The 22780-nt window shown below is 39.2% G+C and overlaps 1 protein-coding gene across 3 annotated transcripts in view; it reads right to left on the bottom strand.

Moving 5' to 3' along the window:
* The window catches only part of AKAP6 (A-kinase anchoring protein 6), a 268358-nt gene that overhangs the window by 221785 nt on the left and 23793 nt on the right, over positions 1-22780 (bottom strand). For all 3 annotated transcript variants that reach the window (XM_087951804.1, XM_087951803.1, XM_087951805.1), the window contains one exon: positions 8924-9269. In XM_087951804.1, the coding sequence (XP_087807930.1) occupies positions 8924-9226 (303 nt within the window). In that variant the 5' untranslated portion in view covers positions 9227-9269. The remainder of the gene's footprint in view (positions 1-8923; positions 9270-22780) is intronic.

The following is a 22780-nucleotide window of genomic DNA, read 5'->3' as shown; positions in this document are numbered from 1 at the left end:
ATGACATGATTGTTTTAGACAACTTTGAATATTAATATTTATAAGTGGAAAATGGTGGTACTCATTCCATTTATGCCAAAAGCTTTGAAATAATTTTGTGTCACAGAGCCTTATACCATTTCTCGTAGCTGTACGTATGCTCTAGTAAAGATTGCAACTTTAATTAGTTAAACTATAGATTGAAATCCTACATCATTATTTTCAGCAAGAATTTGCTTTCTGCTTGAGTTTATGACTTTATAGAGCTGATATGGTACTGTTTTTATTATAATTACAATATTTTCAGCTTTCAATAGAACTTAGGAGTATTTTCAAAATAGATTCAGAATTTTAAGATGACATGTGTCTTCAATCAATCAATGTTTTTACAACATTCAAAGACCAGTATAAAACTCTCCTTATGTTAGTCCTTGCCATCTGACACCTATTTCACACCATTTCCCAAAGATGCCTGGCTAGACTAGCTTTGTTATAAAACCATGAAATCTGGGGTGAAAAAAAATTCACAAAACTTCCAGATTTGAATAGATTTGCATACGCTTTGGAAATTATATGACAAGGCTTAATCAAATAATGAGCCCAATTCTAAATTTATGATAATCTTTTATATCCCAAAGGTGATTTTTCAAGAATCAACTGAACTTTCTGGTCCAGTTGACTCTTGAAAAAGCACCTTTGGGACAACCATGACTTGAATGACTGCAAATCTCCATAGACATTAATCTTTTATATATTTATTAGTTTATCTATAACCTTCTTTTGCTCCACAAATTCAAAGTGGTCTGTGCTTTCTTCTCCGATTTTTCCAATGTCAATCTCATGATTAAGATTTGGATGAGAGCTGGTGATGGACTCAAAATCATTCACTGAATTTCCATGGCTGAGGATGGATTTGAATCTGGGTCACTTATACCAAACTGCCTCAAGTGTCACATGAAAAAGTAATTAGAAATGCAATGTCACTTTTCTTGAAAAGAATCACTTAACTTTGGTAGTGTGTTTGATTGCAGCTCAATGCCTTGGTAGATCAGCAGTTATGGTTTCACTCTTGTTTTTCAAGATGATATTAAGGCAGACGTTTAGTGCATGAAAACGTCAAATTGAGGAATGTTGCATACTATTATTTATTATATTATTTATTTAAATGGCATACTATTCTGGTAATCTTGGATGCACCACATCTTGTCTGACTATAAAAGTATGCCTTGGCTTTCTAGATCAAAGATCGATTACTTATCTTAATAATATGAAGCAATTATAGCAATAGCGCTTATATACCACTTTCACAGTGCTTTTACAGCCCTTACTAAATGATTTAGAGTCAGCATATTGCCCCCAACAATCTGGGTCCTCATTTTATCCACCTTGGAAGGATGGAAGGCTGAGTAAACCTTATCACAGCAATTACTTACTGCACAATAAGTAATCTGTACTACACTATAGAACAAGAGTTTTGCATGAAGATCTGCTGCTTGAGTAAGCTGGGGGGGGGAAATCTCACATTCAACATTATACACATTGATAAGCAGATTCCCCTTTCAGTAAATTAGTAGTCTTTTCTACTGTGATGGAGTTCAGGGAAAAACAGTTTTTCCCGAACGCCATTACTCTGCTAAACAAATAATTCCCTCAACACTGTCCAACTATTTACAAAGTCTGCATTACTATTACTATTAATCTTCTCATCACTCCTTATCACCCATCCCCTCCCACTTGTGACTGTATGACTGTAACTTGTCGCTTGTATCCTTACAATTTATATTGACTGTTTCCTAGTATGATTTGATTGTTTATTGTATCCTATGACTATTAAGTGTTGTACCTTATGACTCTTGACTCTTTATGAATGTAACTTTTCTTTTATGTACACTGAGAGCATATGCACCAAGACAAATTCCTTGTGTGTCCAATCACACTTGGCTAATAAGGAATTCTATTATATTATATTCTATTCTAGTCCATGAAAGCTAAAAGAGCTGTAACAAAATTGAAATATTCTTTTCACTACTGCCTAACAGAGGATAGCATGGGAAGGATGTGTATTTATTTATTTATAAAATTTATTGAACACCCATCTTACCACAGGGTAACTATGGATAGCTGATGTAGATATCAGATGCTCTGATATTCAAACTCTATGTACCTAATCCTATGTGGGCCTATCAGAAACAATAATTAATAGGTTCAGAAAAGTATAAGGATTCCAGCTTTGATCTACTTAGCTAACTATGAAGTAATTTACATGTGTGTGACGGTACACAAAAGTAGTTAATGTTTCTCATGCAATTCAACAGGGCTGAACAAAAGAAATAGGAGTGGCAATGGAAAACTGCCCAGGAAAAACCTTTGTTACACCACAAATATTGCAGTGATATAGACTTACAGTGATACCACAATATAATATATTTAGCATATTGTTTAATTCAGTTTTGCACCTAAAAAGCAAATAAACTTTTGAAGTGAGATACAGTGATAAAAACAGATATTCCATCCATCAAAGATATAGAAGAATCTAACTCTTTACAAAAACTGAGCAATTATATTCCATAACATTACACCATAACTTGTATTCAACTGTGACCATCTACCAAAGGAAAACATGCTGTAGCATATTCCCATTTCTCTTTTCCATTTCCTTGTTTCCCAAATCTGCTACAGCGATTTGGTAAGGCTTCTAAAATAAATATGGGTGTTATGGATCAAGAACAAGAAGAAGAAGCTTTACTTCTAGAATATATTCCACTTACACAATGTTGGGTATCTCTGGAACCTTCATCCTAGAGACAAACATTCTCATGCTCTGTTTGTATAACACAGTATTTCCAGAATGCAATAATCTCCTAGGTATTGTGCTAAATGAAAACACCATGCAGATTAATTATCTCCTTTTATTGTAGGCTGCTAATGGTTGGAATATTGCAATAAGAGCTATTTATCAGAATTTGCTGATGAAAGATAATCAGCACCAACATACATCCAATTAAACTAATTAACATTCAATTTTTCTATTTAATATGAAGGAGATTATGGTAACAAAAGCTATATATGAAAGAGCAGAGGAAGATTATCTTTATCTCTGGCAATCTTTTAAAATTCAGCCAACATTTGGTAAATAAGGACCATAGAGGAATTTCTGGTAAATATAGTTATTCTAATTATCCACAGAATAACAGAACTGGAAGAGACCTTGGAACTCTTCTAATCTAGCTCCTCTGCTCAAGCAGGAAACCCTATACCAGTGGTGGCTAACGTTTTTGGGCTCCTGTGCCAAAATTGTGCACGCACTTGCACGCTCATGCTCGTGTACCAGCACCCAGAAGGTAATGCGTGTTCCCCCACGACCCCTATACATGCACGCACAATTCCCACTTGCCCACCCACTGCCCCCTTACCTGCACTGCGCCTCACAGCTGATTTTTGGTTTGAGGCCTTTTTCGGCCTCCCAAAGGCTTGAGGAAGGCTTCTGCAGGCTTTGCAGGCTGAAAACTAGCCCCATTTCGTCACTTCCAGTATTTTTGGAAAAATAGGAAGTGACAAAATGGGGCTGGTTTACGGCCTGCAAAGCCTGCAGAAGTGTTTGGGAGATCGAAAAAGGCCTCAAACCTGCTGAAAATCAGCTGTAAGGTGCACAAATGTGCCGTGAGGTAAGTTTGCCTGCAGCTCGCATGCAGGCACAAATGGCTCTGCGTGCCACCTTTGGCATGCGTGCCATAGGTTCACCATCACGGCCCTATACCATTTCAGACAAATGGTTGTCCAATATCTCCTTAAAAACCTCTAGTGACGGAGTGCCCACAGCTTATAGAGGCAACCCATTTCATAATTAATTGTTTTCACTGTCAGGAAATTTCTCCTTTGTTCTAGGTTGATAAGTTTCCAGACTTATTCCTCAGTGAAGGTTTTTCTATCTCTTCTACTATTTTCACAAGAAAAGTGGCTCATTAGTAACCACATCAGAAGTAATGAAGTGTTTCCTTTTATAAATAGCAATTAGACTATGTGGTAATATATAGGGGAGAATTATTAAAATGTGATATGGCACAATAAGGTTGCTTTCAGAAAACAAACTCTAAATATAAAATTTTTGGTGAGGATGTTTATCCTTTTTCATTTCTTAAATTTTCACAGAACAATTTTCAAGGTAATAAAAGTGTTTTAGCTATTGGACAGAAATATAATCAGTCAAAGATTACTTTGTGTTCTTAGGGAAAAGCTGACCTTAGATAGAATAGATACTTCTTTGTGTGCACATTTGGCAGAGGTGCACAACCTTAGCCTCTGAGGCTCCATGCAGCCCTTGGAATCTTTCCAAAAACTACCATCAAATTACCAATCTTAATATGAAAGAAGGGAAAGTAATTAAATATCTTGCTGCTTTAAAATTAGTTTAAGCTTAATTAAATCACAATTAGTTTTTAACCTAGCTAACCCATGCTAATTATTGTCTTTTTAGAATCTGCTCATCAACATGACACCAACAGACGAAGCTGTTCACTAATCCAAACAAAATTTCACAACATTGTATTAAAACATCTATGGGGCATTTTTAGGAAACAATGCAACAAGGCTTCTGGGATTGCTTTCCTTGACATTAATCCCGCTGAATATAATTCAGCCAATAAATTACACCACGCCTCTGTTTGAGAAGGCTTCCAGAACAGTTTCCAAAGTAACACAAGCAAACATAAGAAAATAAAATGTAGGTCCGGAAAGTTCATTGACATTACTTGAGAAATGAATAGATTGAAAACAAATATTCAGGTTATAGTTAATGCAAAGATGTTCCTTATCGCCTGGATTTGGCTTGCATAAATTAATTTGCTCTTTGTGTGAATTCCTTTATAGATTTGCAAGGAAATTCCAGTTCTCTATTTAATACTGGATGCCCATAATTCATTTCCTCACTAATTCAATACTGATTAATATGACATGCTAACTCCCTATTTGCCACTGCTAACCCCCTGACACCACTTGGTGATTTTTTTTCCAGCATTTGTGCAGCTTGGTTTCAAGTTCATAGTTTTGCACTGTGTTAACTTCAGTTCCTATGGCAAAACTATCAGTAAATATGAAGACATCATTTGTATACAGTCCCACCTACATATCAGAAGAAGTGACTTCAGAGATTTGCAACCAAAAATATTATAAAGCAATTAGAATATTAAGGGTATATTTACATTCCCATGTATATGGTTCCTAAAAACATGTTTAATCCTTCATTGCTTTCTTTCAGTATCATACAACTAATTTTTAAATAAGGCAGCAGAATTCTGCTTAGTTTACTTTCAAAGCCTTTGTCACACAGATAAAATTTAGATAGAGATATAAAAATCTATTGTAGTTGTGTATATAATATACTATATATATTAGAATGTTGAGAATTCAAATATATAGAATTATTAAATATCTTAGATAGTAGAATCATTAAATATCTTAGAACAATCATTCATAACCCTATTTCAGTCCAGACAGTAAAATAATGAGATCATTGCACCTTCTCTCATAGTGCCTGCTGAACAGATCATACTGAAATCTGGAAGTTAGCTGAGGAGCGGTGGGGAGGTGAGGTGAGGAGAAGAGAGGAAGAAATTTCTTATTTGATTTTTTTTAACTCAGGCTATGTCCAAAAGGAAATTTTCCAGAAAGGAAGAAGGCAAGAGATGATTGAAAGAGTCCTACTGTCTGATATTCTCCCCTCACCAATGGTAGTGGGAGATAATTCTCCCACTTCCTGGAGATGGGCTGAGCAAGAAGGGAAGCAAAGCCAGAAAATCCAACCAATTCAGTTTTAGATAGACCATCTATGTATAATCCAAGTAATCTCATTCCACCATGGCTCAGAACAAGAGCAACAGAGACAGGATAGGGGTTGGAAATGGGGACAGCAAATGTCATGGCATTGTTGTTTTCTGTGAACTCAAGGACCTGTGGAGAGCAATTTAACTCACTGTAGCAAAATCCCTGTCATCAGCCATTATGACAGTAACACACAACCGTTTCCATTAGTTAATGTAGGGAAATGTTTGATTCCTAAGCCCGAGGCATCCCACTGCAATCAATGTCCTGTTCAAATGCTTACATATTTCTTCTTTGTTAACTATATATCTAGAAGAGATAAAAGCAGTGAACAACCTCTAGTTCTGATGAGAATTCATCATGTTAGTCCTTTTGCATTGTTTAATACTGCCATCTCTGCTCTATTCCTCCCCTGCAGCCCAGAAATGACTGATCTCAAAAGATGAGGGATATTATTGTTTGAAAATAAAATCTATGATCTGTTCTGATCTCCTACCATCTATTGAAGGTAGGAGAACAGAAAATAGTCTGCTATTCAATGTCCTCTTTTGACTGCTCTCCTGTATTCCTCAAGGGCAGCAACTGCAAGGTTAGGTTTCTTCTTCAAATAAAATGAGTGCAATTGTGGACTTTTCAAACCCACTTTTTAGACAGGGTGCTATTAAAACGTGTTGATCTAGCCTAAAAGTGGCAGCTCTGAGCAGGCCTTGAAAGTGTTATTTAACTTAATGTGTACTTTTGTCTTGAATGTGGTAGATAGGTCAAAGCTTTTTTGAGGAGCATCTGTTTCTCCCTCAGTCTGGCAGGTATTCGTGAATACAAGATTGAAGGTTCATGCTGGAAACTTGGAGCACTAGAAATACCCAAGGTGATTAAACTGCATAGTCACAGTTGCAAGTTGCCAGTTAAAGAAGGAATAAAAATCATAGGGAGTCAGGGGAGATAGACAAGACAGTATGATGGGTAATACATAAAGCCTAGGTGAGGCTGTGGGGCATCTGCTGGTTCTGATCCAGCACCAGCAAATTGGATTGGAAAGAAAAATTACATCCAAGCTGAAGCAATTAGATAATACACTTGGAGTCATGTTTTGCCATGTAATTTTGGGAACTACCATCTTTGGAGTTGCACTGCCCCCCAGACAGGCCTGGTGTATAATCGGGGGAATCTCCTGAATTTGTGATTCCTTCTTGAGAAGCAGATGGCAGGAATGCCAGGGTGGGGGGGCTTTGCACAATGTTCGTTATGCATCGGTCACACCCATTCCTAGACCAATAGGCCTTTCTATCAGGCCCAAGCCCAGAGATGACAAAGCAAAGTCCAATCAAGTCCAATCCTCTATTTGCTTACACCTAATAGAACCTTGCCAAACTAAAGCTATCAACATCTAACGCTACTAGATATATCCTGAGAGCCTCTAGGAAGTGGGTACCCTGAGTCTCCCCATCCTCCATTCAACTTGGGAGTGCTCAATCTCTTAATCCAGATTCTCTCTGGGAAAATTATCTGTTGCCAAAAGTCTCCCCACTGCTCCTCTAGGTGCACATTCCATCACACTCTTCCATGACCTGGTCATCTCTTGTTTGGACTTTTCAGGGGTGGGTTGCTAGGGGTTCACAGGGGTTCAGGAGAGCCCCTAGCTAAGTTTCTGTGCAGTTCTGAGAACCCCCAAATCCCACTCTTGGCTGGCCCCGCCTAACCCTCCCACCCCTTCCAGGAGTCCCCACACGTCCCATTTTGGATGCAGGTAAGTGCAGGGGGTGTGCAAAGGCTTGGGGAGGGTGAAAAACAGGCCTCCTGGAAGTTCAGGAAGGCTGGAAATGGGCCTTTTTCTGGCTCCCAGAAAGTGTCCAGGGCTTGGGAAGGCCATTTTCACCCTCTTGGAGGCTCAAGGAAAGCCTCCGGAGCCCAGGAGGGCAAAAACGCTTCCCCCGCTGTGGTGCAGGAGGCCAACTAGGCCACACCCACCCAGCAACCGGGCAGAGAATCCTTTTCTAAAAATTTTGAAGCCCACCCCTGGGACTATTGTAATGTTCCCTACAGGGGACTGCCTTGAAGAGTATCTAAAAAGCTTCAGTCACTCAAAATGCAGCAGCCTGCATAGTTTTGCGCAAGCCTGAATTTGTGTATGTGTCATCTCTTCTGCAGGAGCTGCTTTGGGTACCAATTTGCTTTTGGATGCAATTCAAGGTGCTGGCTATCACCTTTAAAGTTCTACATAGCTTAGAGCCAGCTTATTTGAAAGACTGCCTCTCCTCAGTACATCTATCCAGCCCACCAGAGCAGAGAGGAAGGGCATGTGGCAGGTCCCCATCTGTTAAAGAAATACATCTGTTAGGACCAAGAAAAAGGCACATCTTTGCCATGGGGGGCGGGGGGGAGAAGAGGGATTGGGGTTTTAAATTGTGATTATTTATTTCTATATGCCCTCCAGAGTCACTGTTGTGAATTGGGAAATCATATAAATATGTTTAATAAATAAATAAGAAAAACAATTGATAAAATTGGACAATAGTTTCTGCAGAAAAAGATAAACAGTCTACAATCATTCCAGAAGGAGATACTGGTTGTTTCCCACTTCTGTAATTTGTGTGAATATGTGTGCGTGTGTGTGTGTGTGTGTGTGTGTGTGTGTGGAGAGAGAGAGAGAGAGAGGGAGAGGGAGAGAGAGAGGGCAAGACTGGGAGGCATTATTTCATGATTATATGGTCCTCCTCCTTACAAATGAATTGGCTTCTTCCCTAATGTCAGATGAAATTCTTCCAAACAGCATTTGGTGGTGGTGATGATAATAATGATGATAATTTTACCATCTTTATTATTTTTACTGTTACAGTTGTCATAAGAATGGTTGTTAATATTCTGTCAATTGCTGTAAGTTTAATTCATCTAATGTACTGCATTATCAATAGATGCTTTAATTTTATTTGTATTGTGAAAGTTCTAATTATCAGTTTTAAATTCAAAGTATGGAAATTTAGTAAACAAATAAACAAAATAAAATAATGAAACAGCTACTTTCAGACATTTTTCTCCTCTCACACTGCAGCTTGCAGACGATCAGTCTGTGACACAACCAAGCAGCCTTTCAGAAACAGAGCCAGCAGAGAGCAGCATTTAATCTTACTTTCAGTTGTACCAAATGCACATCCACGTGTTTGCTGTCCAGGTCCTGCTGCACGGAGTAAGTCAAATCCCGGACTCTTTCTGATGTCATCCGAAGCCATGTCTCAATCTCAGGCAAGTGGAGAACAATCTTCCAGTCTGCAACTGTGTGGAGGGGGGGAGGCTTTTCATATTGTTGCTCAGGATCAAAATCTTCCCTACCATCTTGCTCAGTTGTAGGAGTCGTATTGATGATCATGGGGGATACATCGGTAGGAACAGCATTCGGTTCTTGTGGAAGGATGGGGGAAAGTGCTACTTCCATGGTTGATGTCAGAAGTTCTAGATCATGCTTTTTGCCAAAGCAGCTGCCCATGTGGAAGAGGAAAAAGGCAAATGGTTACAAAAAAAACCCAGAACTTGGAATAAAACATCCAACGGTTCATAACAATTGAAATACTGCATGTTTTAGGCATATATTGAATGTTGCCTGATGGTTAACAGCACCGGAAGCAGGATGAATTTGTTTGCAACTAACCAAATTAAAATTCTGTCTAAGCATACCCAAATTCAAATCTAAACAATTGTCACATGTATGTGTCAGAAGTTTAATAGCAGAACAGACTTAGCGTGGTTTGGTTTTAATTTTTATGGTTAGGATGATGGACAGCAGCCCCAAATGATGGTTTATTAATCATAATCAATTAATCAACAGCCTCCAGTTTCTAAAACTACGCTATTCAAGGTTTACTTATATACTTGAAACTATATCTTCAGAAGAGGTAGAAATTAGCAGGGGAAAAAGAGTTAATGAAAGTTAAGCTCATTTAACTATTCTTAATCAATAATTAATAACAATTATTGCTTGCATGGACACTGAAAATTTAAATAATCTAAGGAATTAAAGAACCAAAATGCAGTATTAAAATGTTTGTACAGGTAGTCCTCGATTTACGACCACAAATTGAGCTCAAAATTTCTGTTGCTAAGCAAGACATTTGTTAAGTGAATTTTGCCCTATTTTACAACATTTCTTTCCACAGTTGTAAAGTGAATCACTGCAGCTGTTAAGTTAGTAATATGGTTTTGAAGTGTCACTAAATAACAGTCACTAAATGAACTGTTGTAAGTTGAGGACTACCTGTGGTTTATTTTCCAAAGCCAAAAATTAGCCTGCAGATTAGCAAAGCATGTAAGAAGAGTTCTGATGGATCAAACATGAAGCTTTCACAAGAGAAGCCTCTTGCTTTCTCACAACTGTAAGCCAAATGTACAACTGTTGCATCAAATTAGTGCAATTCAAGGTGCTGGTTGTCACTTTTAAAGCATCTTTAAAGCACCTTTAAAATATCTACCCAACCCATCAGAGCGGAGAGGCAGGAAATGCTGTGGTCCTAACCCTGAGGGAGATATACCCAGTGGGACACAGAAGAAGGGCCTTCTCCATGGTGGCTCCCTCTCTCTGGAACATCATCCCCCCGAGATTAGAATGGCTCCTCTCTAATACTCTTCCAGAAGGCACTGAAGACCTAGTTTTGTCAGCGGGCCTGGGGAACCCAGAGCAGGATGGACCCTGCTTTTCATGTGGTCTGCTGTCCTCGGGGCGGGGCGGCGGGGTGGGGGTGGGAGTGATTTATTTATTTATTTATTTCCAGATTTTGTTCTATTGTACTTTATTAATTTATTTGATTCTTTTTGTTAGTTTTTATTGTTTTTTATTTTAAATATGGTTTTTCATTCTGTAAGCTACCTCGAGTCGCCATGGGCGAATAGGTGGCAATATAAATTCAATAAATAAAATAAAATAAATAAAATATCCCAGGTTAATCAGTAGCACCTCCAATAAGAAAGGTCAGCTGATAAATTATTAAAAAGATCTTTCTTTGCCTGAGATCCTGGACAGACATTATTGATAAGAGGCATCAATGCTGAACCAAATGTAATTGATATAAGTAGTTTCACACCAATAGCTTTTTTTAAAAAAAGAATTTTATTTCTCATATTAGGGAATTTTAATCTCTGCCTAATTAGCAAAAATGGAATATACTGATAATTATTCAACTGGAGAAAAAAAAAATCATGTTTGCTTTCGCTACCAATATTTTACACTGCAAATAATTGACAGACACAAAATGTGTATATACAATTACAATGACAAATAATTTCTTATAACTATTTTATTGTATAATCAGTTTTGATACTTGGGTTTGAGAAGATACTCCCATTATTATTTGTTCTGCTTCCCAAATGCCAGGAGTTGATAAAATAGGCAATAATTAAATAAAGAAGCACAAAAGCAGGGAGGACAGAAAGAAAACTAAGTTAAAGCACACGTGCACCTTGTAAGTAATCTGCCCTGAACTCACTTACGCAGATCTGGGAAAAATTTATTCTTATAATGAAAGAAAAATGGGGGTGAACATTGCTCCCCACAATCTCACATGTGCCTGCAACTCCCCAATATCACTGCTTACTTATCAGGCAAAGTAAATATTTTCCTAACAACATATTTTTAAAAATGTTCACTGAGATACAGTCCTAGCTGCTGTATACAATATTAAATACAAAGCAAGTAACTGTTCAACAGGTGTATTCAGACCTGTGATGTGGAGAAATTATTATGATTATTTTGCATAAGAAATTACTATAATGGCTATGATTATTATTATTATGCCTAATTTATTATGAAGCTGCTTAGCAGAATCAAAACCCCTTTGACAGTCACCTAGCTACAAAAGGAAAAACGGAGGCCGCTGTACCCTTCTAGATTTATGGTTATTCTTCAACCTCCTTATTTTTCTCTCTTTGTGTCCACAAGAATTCTGCTTGTCAAAGCAAGACAACTAACATGATCTCTTCATCAACCAATTAAAGACATGCTAGAGAGACAGCTGACTTGTGAACTATTTTTGGAAAGAATCAAGGTCTTGCAGAGAGCAAGTCAGATAAATAATTAAAACATCACCAAAGACTTTCTAAAAGGGGGGAGTTTTTTCCAACAAAGCTAACAAATGTTCACTGAGATACAGTCCTAGCTGCTGTATACAATATTAAATACAAAGCAAGTAACTGTTCAACAGGTGTATCCAGTCCTTTCTGCAATCTACCTAATGCATTATTATCTCTAGCCGCTAAATGGATTGAACGATCCAAACTGCTTGGCTAAAAAGCTTCTTGCTCTAAATTAGAAGTTTGTTGATTGGATTCAGCATTTGCTAAAAGGCAATCTTAAAATGTATCTATATATCATATATTTGAACTATTGTTGAACTCTGGACATTTTCATAATAACACTAATGAGCACGAGTACTAAAATCACACTGAATAGGGCAAATTATCACCCCATTACAGTAAGAAAAGTGAAATGAAAACTTTATAAGGTGGTGGTGTGGGTTTTCTGTGTCACCTAAAGGCCTTTACAGATGAAGCATATTGATATTTATATAGAGCAGCTTTGAAAGCCACACAGAAAGACAAACATAAAAGAAAAAAAATACTGATTCTTATAAATTGGTGGGATTTCTCCATCTTATTTCATAATTCAGTGATACCTCGGTTCCCATCATTAATTGGTTCCAGGAGACGTGGTGAGGTCCAAAAATGATGAGTACCAAACAAAATTTTCCCATAAGAAATTATGTGCTGAGTCACAAGGCAGCCAATACCAACAAGTTCCACCTTGTGCATTGAGTACCAAACCAATGATGAGTACTGGGACAAAATGTTCATGACAAATGCATTGAGCACCAAATCTGATGAGTTTCAAAGCAATTGAGTACCAAGGTACAACTGTATGCATAAAATAAAATAAAAACATTTTATAGGTATATTCCATGCCTTCAATAGAACTGAATTATCTACCAATTGAGATCAATAGACAAATCAATTGAGCTAGATCAATTCCCAAGGAGGACCTATTAAGACAGCCCACAGAAACAGAATAACAGCTACAGCACACAACTCAAAGCTCTCAAGAGCCTCGGTAGCGCAGTGGTTAGAGTGCAGTACTGCAAACTACTTCTGCTGGCAATTTGCTGGCAACTGCCTGCAATTTGGCAGATTGAATCCCACCAGGCTCAAGGTTGACTCAGCCTTTCATCTTTCTGAAGTGGGTAAAATGAGGACCCAGATTGTTTCGGGCAATAGGCTGACTCTGTAAACTGCTTAAACAGAGCTGTAAAGCACTTCTTCTTCTTCTTTTTCTTCAGCGTTTGTCTCGCGCTCTGGCGAGGTCCGCTAATGTCCTTGAGTACTGCTTCCATGCCTCTCTATCTGCCACGTATGTCGGGTCTGCCTTCGCGATCTCTAGATCGGCCTTGATCGTGTCCATCCAGCGTTGCTTAGGTCTACCACGCGGTCTCGCTCCTCCGACAATCACCTTCATCGCAGATTTGATGATGGATTCTTCCTTGGCGCGACTCACATGGCCGAACCATCGTAGCCGGACTGCCTCATGACCGTGGGGATGGGCACGACGTTGAACCGTCTGCGCACTTCTTCATTCCTGATGCGATCGAGTAGGGTGAGGCCTACCGACCATCGGAGCATTCGCATCTCCATTGTCTGGAGTCTGCTTTCGACTTCTTTGGTCGTCGGCCAGCACTCTGCACCGTATATGGCCACGGGCGCACCACAGAGTTATAGATTTTTGCCTTCAGGCGCATCGGCATCTTCTTGTCACAGAGGACGCCCGTGACAGACTTCCATTTGCCCCACGCTGCGTTGATCCTGGCTGCCACCTCAGTTTGTAGTAGGCCTTCTTCCCCAAGAGTAGTTCCCAGGTACTTGAAGGTGGAGGCGCGCGGTAGCTCCTGCCCGTTCACGTGGATGGAGCCTGTCGTTTCGTTGTCAGTGGTCAGGTATTCGGACTTCTTTAGGTTCAACCGGGAGCCCGAACTGCTCGAGGCGGTCGTGCCACTGTTGGACTAGGTGCTCGAGTTCAGCCTTGCGCAGGTTGGCCAGGAACACATCATCGGCGTAGAGCAGCGTCCATGGGGCGGGCGTGTGCAGGTCGTGTGTAATTGTGTCCATCACCAGAATGAACAGCAGTGGTGAGAGAGCAGAGCCCTGGTGTACGCCGACGGTGATATTGAACTCCTCTGATATCCCAGCTGCCGCTTACACGGCTTTTGTGACATCTGTATAGGAGTTGGACCCATTGTACGAGTAGCTCGGGCACGCCGTGATCTCGCAGTGCGTACCAGATGAGATCGTGCGGGACTCGGTCGAAGGCCTTTTCCAAGTCCAAGAAGGCGGTGTGGAGCGGGATTTTCTTCTCTCTGTGAGCCTCCATCAGCATCCGCACACCGAAGATGGCATCGGTGGTGCTGCAGTTCTTGATGAATCCGGCCTGGTTGACGCTGATGTCGACGATGTCCCGAATGCGCTTATCGAGGACGCGTTGAAGATCTTCATAGTGTGTGACAGTAACCTGACCGGTCTGTAGTTGGAGCAGTCCGCTGGGCTGCCCTTTCCCTTCCAGATCGGAACAGTGGTGCTGCGGTACCAGTCGTGTGGCATTATTCCCGTGGAGACGATGTTGTTGAACAGCTCGCACAGCCACAATGCCGAGCCCGGTAGTGCCTTTTTCCAGAAGTTGGCAGGGATGTCGTCTGGTCCTGTTGCCTTACCGTTTTCATGGCCTTGATGGCGTCGGTGACCTCGCTGGCATGAATGCCTGAGACTGGGCCTTCGACGGGGTCACCTCGCGGGGTTCGTGGGTGTGGGAACTCCTCGGTGGAGATCTTCTCGAGTATTGCCGCCACTTCTCGGCAGCGTCTCTGGGGTTGACGATCAAATTTCCCCCTTTCGTCGTTGATCCCATGAAACTGGTCAATGTCCAGGGTCTTCCTGTGTCTGCTTTTGGCTAGGCGGTAGATCTCATTCTCGCCTTCTCGCGTGTTCAGCTTCTGTAGATGTCGTCGTAGTGGGAGCTTCTGGCTGTCGCTACTGCTTTCTTGGCTGCCTTTTTGGCCGCCTTGTACTCGCAGAGCTTCTCGCTGGTCTTGTCCTGAAGAAAGGCCTTGTAGAGCCGTTTCTTCAGGTGCACGGCATCTTGTACTTCCGGTGTCCAGAGCCATGTATCTCGTTCGATGCGTCTCCGTCCTGGCTTGGTACAACCAAGCTGTTGGCAGCCGGCAGTGTGAACAGTGCTCTTCAGCATGGACCACGCGGGGACGAGCGGTCTGCCACCTCCAAGTGGTGTCCCCTGGATGCGCGAAGCCGTTAAACGCTGACCGTAACTGAGAGCAGACCCTCCGACGACAAGCCCACGCGACAGGCCGGCTGGAGTACTCAAATGCCGCATCAACATGGTGGAAGAGCTGTAAAGCACTATAAAGCTGTATATAAGTCTAAGTACTATTGCTATTGCTAAATGACTTATTAACAAATTATAGCCCTTACTGGAAGATGACAATGCTCTTTATCAGGTACAGACAACCTGAAGCAGATTCTCACAAGCAATAAGCATAGGACAGTCATGCCAACATCAGAACCAGATCCTGTACAAAGATGTATGCCTTGCCTCCACATCTACACTAACAGGACCATCAGGGGCCTAACAATCACACACAAGATTAGATTTTCCAATACAATATATGTCATCATTTGGTAGCATTTGCCTCTCTGGATACATAGGACAAATGGAATAAAGTTTGCACAAAAACATTGGATACAAATTTGACCTCAGGACTTGAAACAAAGTCAACTTAATAACAGAGCTTTTAACCTCCCAGGCCAATCCACAGCTGACTTCAAAGTGACTATTTTTAGAAAAACAGGACATTAATGGCACCATCAAGCAGAAAATTGTTGATCTTCCATATATTAAAGGTTTTAGGCAATTTCAGAAGGTCTCAACAAACATAATAGGTTTTAAACATATTGCAATTGTTAATTGATAAAATACTTGTAATTTATGCCACATGTAACTTGCATCTACAATCTATCTTCTTTTCCCCCTCCACCCAAATTTCAATCCTACATCTTCAGTTTAACTTCTGTGCATCAGATGAAGTGAGAGGCAGCTCATGAAAAATTATGTCTTTTAATAAAATTTGTAAATCAGAAAAGATTCCAGGGTTTGTTTTTTGCCACTATAGACTAACACACTACAATGTGTACCAAAAGAGAAAATGTCATGTTCTTTCCCATTATTATTTTTTTGCAAATCTAACCTAGTGCAATGCATCCCTTTACCAGACATGAAAATTATTTCGTTTTATTTAGTACAAAGCTCTTAACAACAAACACTTAAAAAGCAGTCCATTAAACATGCTCCTTTAATTAATTTTAAATAGCATCCTGTAATGGCCAAGGCCAGAGAAAACTATTTTTGTTTTGTTCTTATCACTCCCTCACTGATTCATCACACAACAAAATCTAAAATTTTCCTTTCCAAAAGTTAAAAGTAGCTAAACTGGATAATTGAATACTAAAAAAGAGAATTGTAAGTTATATCTATATACAGTATATATAAAAGCGAAATAGCACTCACGCATCATCACAAAATCTCCAGAACTGTAAAGCTTACAAACTTGAAATTCGGCACGTATGTTCCTCTTGGCTTCTAGGTGCTCACTAAGAAAGGATTTTTTGAAATGACCATCAGAGCATTAGTATTTCATATATTATTATTAATATGCTTTGATGCTAAGGAGTTCTACTCTCTCTCCCCACCTGAAAAGAAATCTGTTCCAAATGCAAAAGACAAGCAGAGGAGAGGAGTTTCAGTTTCAGTTTTAGTTTCATAGCACTTTAGTACAGAAGTTGAGCTAAGCCACACCCAGGCTCCTTGCTGTCTCCTTCTTGCTCACACAGCAAATACTGTTTCAGTTTCCAAACAGTCCTCAACTCTCACACAATGACAGGACACTAGCCAGATGAATACCGATGGATGCTGGTAGGCAGAGGCAGATTTCCACCCCTTATTTTCCTCCCCCAAAACTAAGCCCAATCACATAGTTTCATAACGAAGCATGGGTATAGAACTAGTTGAATATATAATGTAATATACAGAATAAACTATGGTTTATTATAATAGAAAGGAGTCGCTTGAAACACATTATTTAGACAGAAAAGGGTTGGAAATGAAGCCTTCCATGAAACATCATGCCCTTCTCCAAAAAGCCTCAACTTGAACAGAGGTATCTAAGTAGGAAAAGTTCACAGGGAACTTTCATGCACATCTGCATGTACACAAATAACAATCATGCATAGCTGCAGTTCCCATGGAAAACATAGGCTTTCCATAGACATCGGAGAGTAGCAAAACATGTTCTACAAAATAATGCTTCAAGCTGTATCTTATACACAAGAATACAATGTCATAGAGCAAGTATACAAGAGTAGATGTTGTGTTAAGATACAAAAGGGCACATTTTATCAGTGTGTCAGTATCACGGTAAGGAACAGATCTATCCTCTTAATAGCTAAAATACAACCATTAGATGTTTGGTGTGGAAAACAGGTTGTCTTAAGTGAGTGAACCATGGAATAATCTGCATTGACTAGTTTCAGATCAGAATAGAGCTGGGAGGGACCTTGGAGGTCTTCTAATTCAACCCTCTATCAAGCAGGAGTTCCTATACCATTTCAGACAAATTGTTGTCCAGTCTCTTCTTAAAAGCCTCCAGCGATGAAGCACCCATGACTTCTGAAGGCAAGCTGTTCCTCTGGTTAATTGTTCTCACTGTTAGGAACTTGCTTTTTCATTTCAGGTTGCATCTCTCCTTGATTGGTTTCCATCCATCGTTTCTTGTCTTGTCTTTTCTTCTGGTGCATTGGAAAATAAGTTGACACACCCCCCCACTTCTTTCTGGCAGCTTCTCAAATACTGGAACACTGCTACCATATCATCCCTAGTCCTTCCTTTCTCTAGACTAGCCATACTCAATTCCTGCAACCGTTCTTCATATGTTTTAATTCCAAATATGTTTCAATTATGCGTGTTAGTGTAATGTTCTTTCCACCTAGCCCCAGTGTGTTTGCTGATTGTCAAGAAGTTGAGTTATATGGCCAGCCTATTGGTTTCTTCAACTTTTTTTAAATTCCAGGCATACATTACATTTTTGCTTTTGCTGAGTGAAAGACAGGGAAGGCAGCACTACAGAGGACCGTGTCAGTGATTCTGCAGTGCCAGAAAACATAGCTAAAAAAGATTGAAAAGGAATAAATCTGAGCTGGGTCTTATATCCCTTAAAGAAGATAGAAAGTGCTATAGTTGGAGAAAATCTGTCATAATAAAACAAAGGCTATATTAGCTCCCAACATGTGAAGCAACAAAAGAAAGAAGAGAAGCTAGATGAAATGTACTTTTTAAAAAGTTATTTTAGTAAGAAAATATGTCTGTCTCTCAGAAGGAAGATTTGTGGGGAGGGGTTCTTCATCCCCCTCTCTTGCAGCTTCTCCATTTATTTAAAAAAACGAATGCTTGGGAAATGGCTCAGAGGAAAAGAGATAAATTAACTGATAATGCACCCATATCCTCCTATTATTATTTCTTTCCCTTAAGCATGTGTTGTTCCTTGTAATGTTGTGTTTTCTTCATTATCTTCTTTAATTTTTAAATAAATGCATAAAATTATATGTCAGACAGTGCAACAGTTTACAATATGCATTTTCTCCCTAAGAGTGCTTTCACTCTTTGTGTTCACTCTTCTTCACTTCTTCGCTCTTCCTTCAGAAAGTAATTGAAAATTGACCTTCCCTCAACTTCACTTCTACCATCGTCTGACCATAGTCAGGAAGGGCTTTGCCTCCAACTGAACTAAAGATAATTCAGATAATGAACTGAACTGTCATATTTCCTAGAGTAATAAACATTCCTTCACACCCATTCCAAAATGAATTGTTACCACTCCTTCCATGTTTTCAACACTTGTTGCAAAAAATAAAAAGGGGCATGATAAGAAAAGAAGTGAGTGGCAACCTTTTGTGAATGTACCACCCTTTCTATTTTTATTAAAATTCTGCTATCTGTGATCCTCAAAAGATGCTACAGAGGAATGTGGGCAACTTTTAACTAGATGTATAACAAATATTCCATGTGCAGAACAACTGGTTTTGAATGGTTTCTTTCTAGGCCAAAACTTGAAATGAAACAGTACATTTAACAATAACAGTGATATAATATACTTAATATAGTTAACACAATGATACCATATTAATACTTAAGATAGTTTATTTTTTAAAAAATAAACCAAACACTGTATGGAATTTCACTCATCTGTGTCTCCCCCACACTGCTCAATAATAGCTATTACTACCACTATTAAAAAGAAGGGGGAAAAGTCATTTAATGTCAGCAACTGATAGTCAGTTTGTTGAAGTTGTCTGAGGTATATCATCAGATGTCAGTTTTCAAAACACAAACTAGCACCAAACCTATATTTAATTATTTTAATACAGTGCTTATTTTATTAGAAAATACCCATCAGCAAAGAAAAGTGTGGATGGGTGCTGGGCTTAGGAAAAAAAAGGACAAGGAGTAAGTGTTAGAAACAATAATACTACCGGTAAGCTTTTCTAAAAGGGGCTGATGAAAAAGTAATCAAGCACAGCTTTGAATATACAAAATGAAATAAAAACTCTAATCCAATCTAAGTAATTGCATATTGGTCCTAGATTTCCACACGCAATCCTTTCTTCTAGAGGTCTGGAAATTTCTCACCTTCCAAATAGTTCTGTTTTTGGGAAGTCTTTAAGACAAAGCCTCCAGAAATATTTTTCTTGCCTAATTAACCTCAAGGCATTGAGATTTGTTTAGGAATTCAGCCAAATGCCCCTCCCAAGTTCCTTTACTAGAAAATAACATCATAAGGTTACAATTCCTTGTGCTGTTGTAACAGGGACTTCTGAAATTTGCTTTGCTAGAAGTGCCTGTTATAAAAATCCAAAACTAATCTGCAAATATCCATGGGGAAAACTCCTGATTTTATAGTAATTACTTATCATTTGGTCCACCCACTCAGACAAAAGTTGCATGTAGCCTTGGGTTACCAAAAGCTATTCACCACTGCTTTACATCTCTGAACACAATATGCTTCCTATATCAACTTCAGGTTTTATTTATGCATGCAACAGATGGCTAGAAAATTTATCCTCTAAGGTTACACATAGGAAATGTATCTTGATTTCTTCAAGGAAGCACAATTGGATTATATTTGTTTTTTTTTTTTTTAAGTCCTCTCTTTTCCCACTCACCGCTTAGAGCCAGTTTTCACCTAACAAAAATAAGTTTCTTAATGTTCACTTTTATTCCGTGAAAAAAGAGGGTAAGCTATCCTTTCAGCACCATTAAACTGCCGCTTTTTCCTCTTCTCGAAGGTATCATTCAGAAAGTCATACTTTTCAGGAATTTTGTTAAATATGTCTTAGAGTCCTAGGAACCAAGAAAAACTTTCTCCTCTCAAGCACTTTCTCCACTTCCTCCTGCACATTCTTACCCGGCTGCCAGCTTCTTTGTGCGGCCATTACGGTTCCGCCGCTGCACCGTCCTGGGAAAAGGGGGTTCTGCCGGCCGGGAAGGGGGTCTGCAACACCCCAAACCCTTCTCCGGATCCCCCTACCTTCAGCTGCCCCTGCAGGGCAGCCTAGCTCCGCTCTCCCGTCTGGGTCGGAGCCCCAAAAACGGCTACGCGGCAGGGATCGCGGCTCGCAAGCCGACAAACCGGAAACTTCGATTATATTTGTTTTGTATAATAAAAAAAAACCAAATAAAAATATGAATTTTATGTATAATTGGTAATGCTAAACATTTCTGTTACCAAACACTGCAAAGGTATTAATAGAGTTTTAATAACACTAATCCAGTCATATTATTGCGCACCAGGAATGAACAACAAACAAACTTTCTGCTTGGATTCCCTTCTCCTTGCTTTCCAATGCAAGAAGAAAATGGATACTCTGGCTTTGAAACAGAAAAGAAGACCTGGTAGAATCAGCATGGCAAAATTTGCTGCCCTCAGATAGTGTTCAACGTTTTTCATCAAGCAGAGTAGTGAGAGGGCCTTGTGAACAGTACGGCCCAATATTTAGAGGGCCGTAGATTGTTGAACCCTTAATACCAACAGCAGTTTATAAGGCTATGTAAAACATTTAAAAAGCACCCCTTTTTCAATCAATAAAGCAGTCACATCAATTTCTAGGTCAATGTGGCTGCTTGAGAAGATGTTCCCAGTTGTCTCTTTATGAGTGTGCATGCCCAGCACTATGCTCTGACAAATCATTTATGTGGAGATAGTTGGGAGAAGCCTCTGAAACAGCAATAAAAGTTTGGAGAAAGCTATAAATATTTTAATGATGCAAACAGGTGTGCTTTGTATCCCTTGGTCTCTTTCAAAAGATTTGCCCTAAAGGTTTATTTGCTCATAAGGGAAGGGTTATAAACCATCCAGCCAAATTTTTCCTTCTGGAAATCAATCTCTTCATAATCTACATAAACGACCTTTGTGATCATATCAAGAGCAATTGCGTTCTCTTCGCTGATGATGTAAAGCTGTTCAATACCACAGACAATACTACTACCCTTCAAAAAGATCTAGACTATGTATCTGAATGGTCTAACATATGGCAACTCAAATCTCAACAAATAAATGCTCTGTCTTACATATTGGTAAAAAAATCAGAAAATAAAATACAAGCTGAATAGTCAAGATCTTGTTGATGACCCAAGCTCTGTAAAGGACCTGGGAATACTCACCTCTAATGATCTAAGTGCTAGAGCTCACTGCAACTACATAGCCAAAAAGGCATTAAGAGTTGTTAACCTAATCCTACGTTGCTTTTTCTCTGGTAATATCTCACTACTAACCAGAGCATACAAAACATTTGCTAGACCAATACTCGAATACAGTTCATCAGTCTGGAATCCTTATCACGTATGTGATATTAACACAATTGAGAAAGTCCAGAAGTATTTCACAAGAAGAGTTCTCCACTCTTCTACCCGTTATAGAATACCTTACGCCACCAGACTCGAAATTCTAAAACTAGAAAACCTCGAATTACGCCGTCTTCGGTCCGACTTAAGCATGGTATATAAAATCATACATTGCAATGTCCTACCTGTCAATGAATACTTCAGCTTTAACCATAACAACACAAGAGCACACAACAGATACAAACTCAAAGTAAACCGCACCAAACTTGATTGCAGGAAATATGACTTCAGCAATAGAGTGGTCAATGTCTGGAATACTCTACCCGACTCTGTAGTCTCTTCCCCAAACCCCAAAAACTTTAACCTTAGACTGTCTACTATTGACCTCACCCCTTTCCTAAGAGGTCTGTAGGGGCGTGCATAAGCGCACCAACGTGCCTACCGTCCCTGTCCTATTGTTTCTCTTATTCTTTTATTTTTCTTATATGTACCCATTTCATATATTCACAACTATGTATACACTTGTACTTATTATCTTGTAAACAATTGACAAATCAAATAAATAAATAAATAAATAAATAAATAAATAAATAAATACCCAGGCAATTTATAAAAGAAGGCATCATACTTTCTAGTCACAAACCTTTAGCGGTAGAGAACTTATGTTGGTAACTGATTCTAAGATCAAATAACTCTGACTCTTAAAGGTTTATTTTATCATTCTACCAACAATTATTTAAGTCCATTGGGTCTAGTTCTGCCCTGCTCTGTAAAACTCTGCTACATTTTTTTCAACTATTTCAATAGCAGAGTGTAGCAAAATAAGTAGATAGTTGTGCCATTTAGGAAAGCAAGAAGGCAGGGAAATCCATTGTTCCTTCCTGATGAGATGTAGGAATACTTGCAAAGCTCATCTTCTAACACTAGAAATTTATTCTTTTTTAAGTAAATGGTAACTGAGTATCTTCTGTATTCATTTTAGTAGATCCTAAACTA

The sequence above is a fragment of the Notechis scutatus genome, chromosome 1 (genome assembly GCF_049901735.1).
Source record: "Notechis scutatus isolate UNSWTSFEM ecotype Mainland chromosome 1, rNotScu1.2, whole genome shotgun sequence".
Taxonomy (NCBI): Eukaryota; Metazoa; Chordata; class Lepidosauria; order Squamata; family Elapidae; genus Notechis; species Notechis scutatus.
This window is presented reverse-complemented; position numbering and strand designations above follow the sequence as displayed.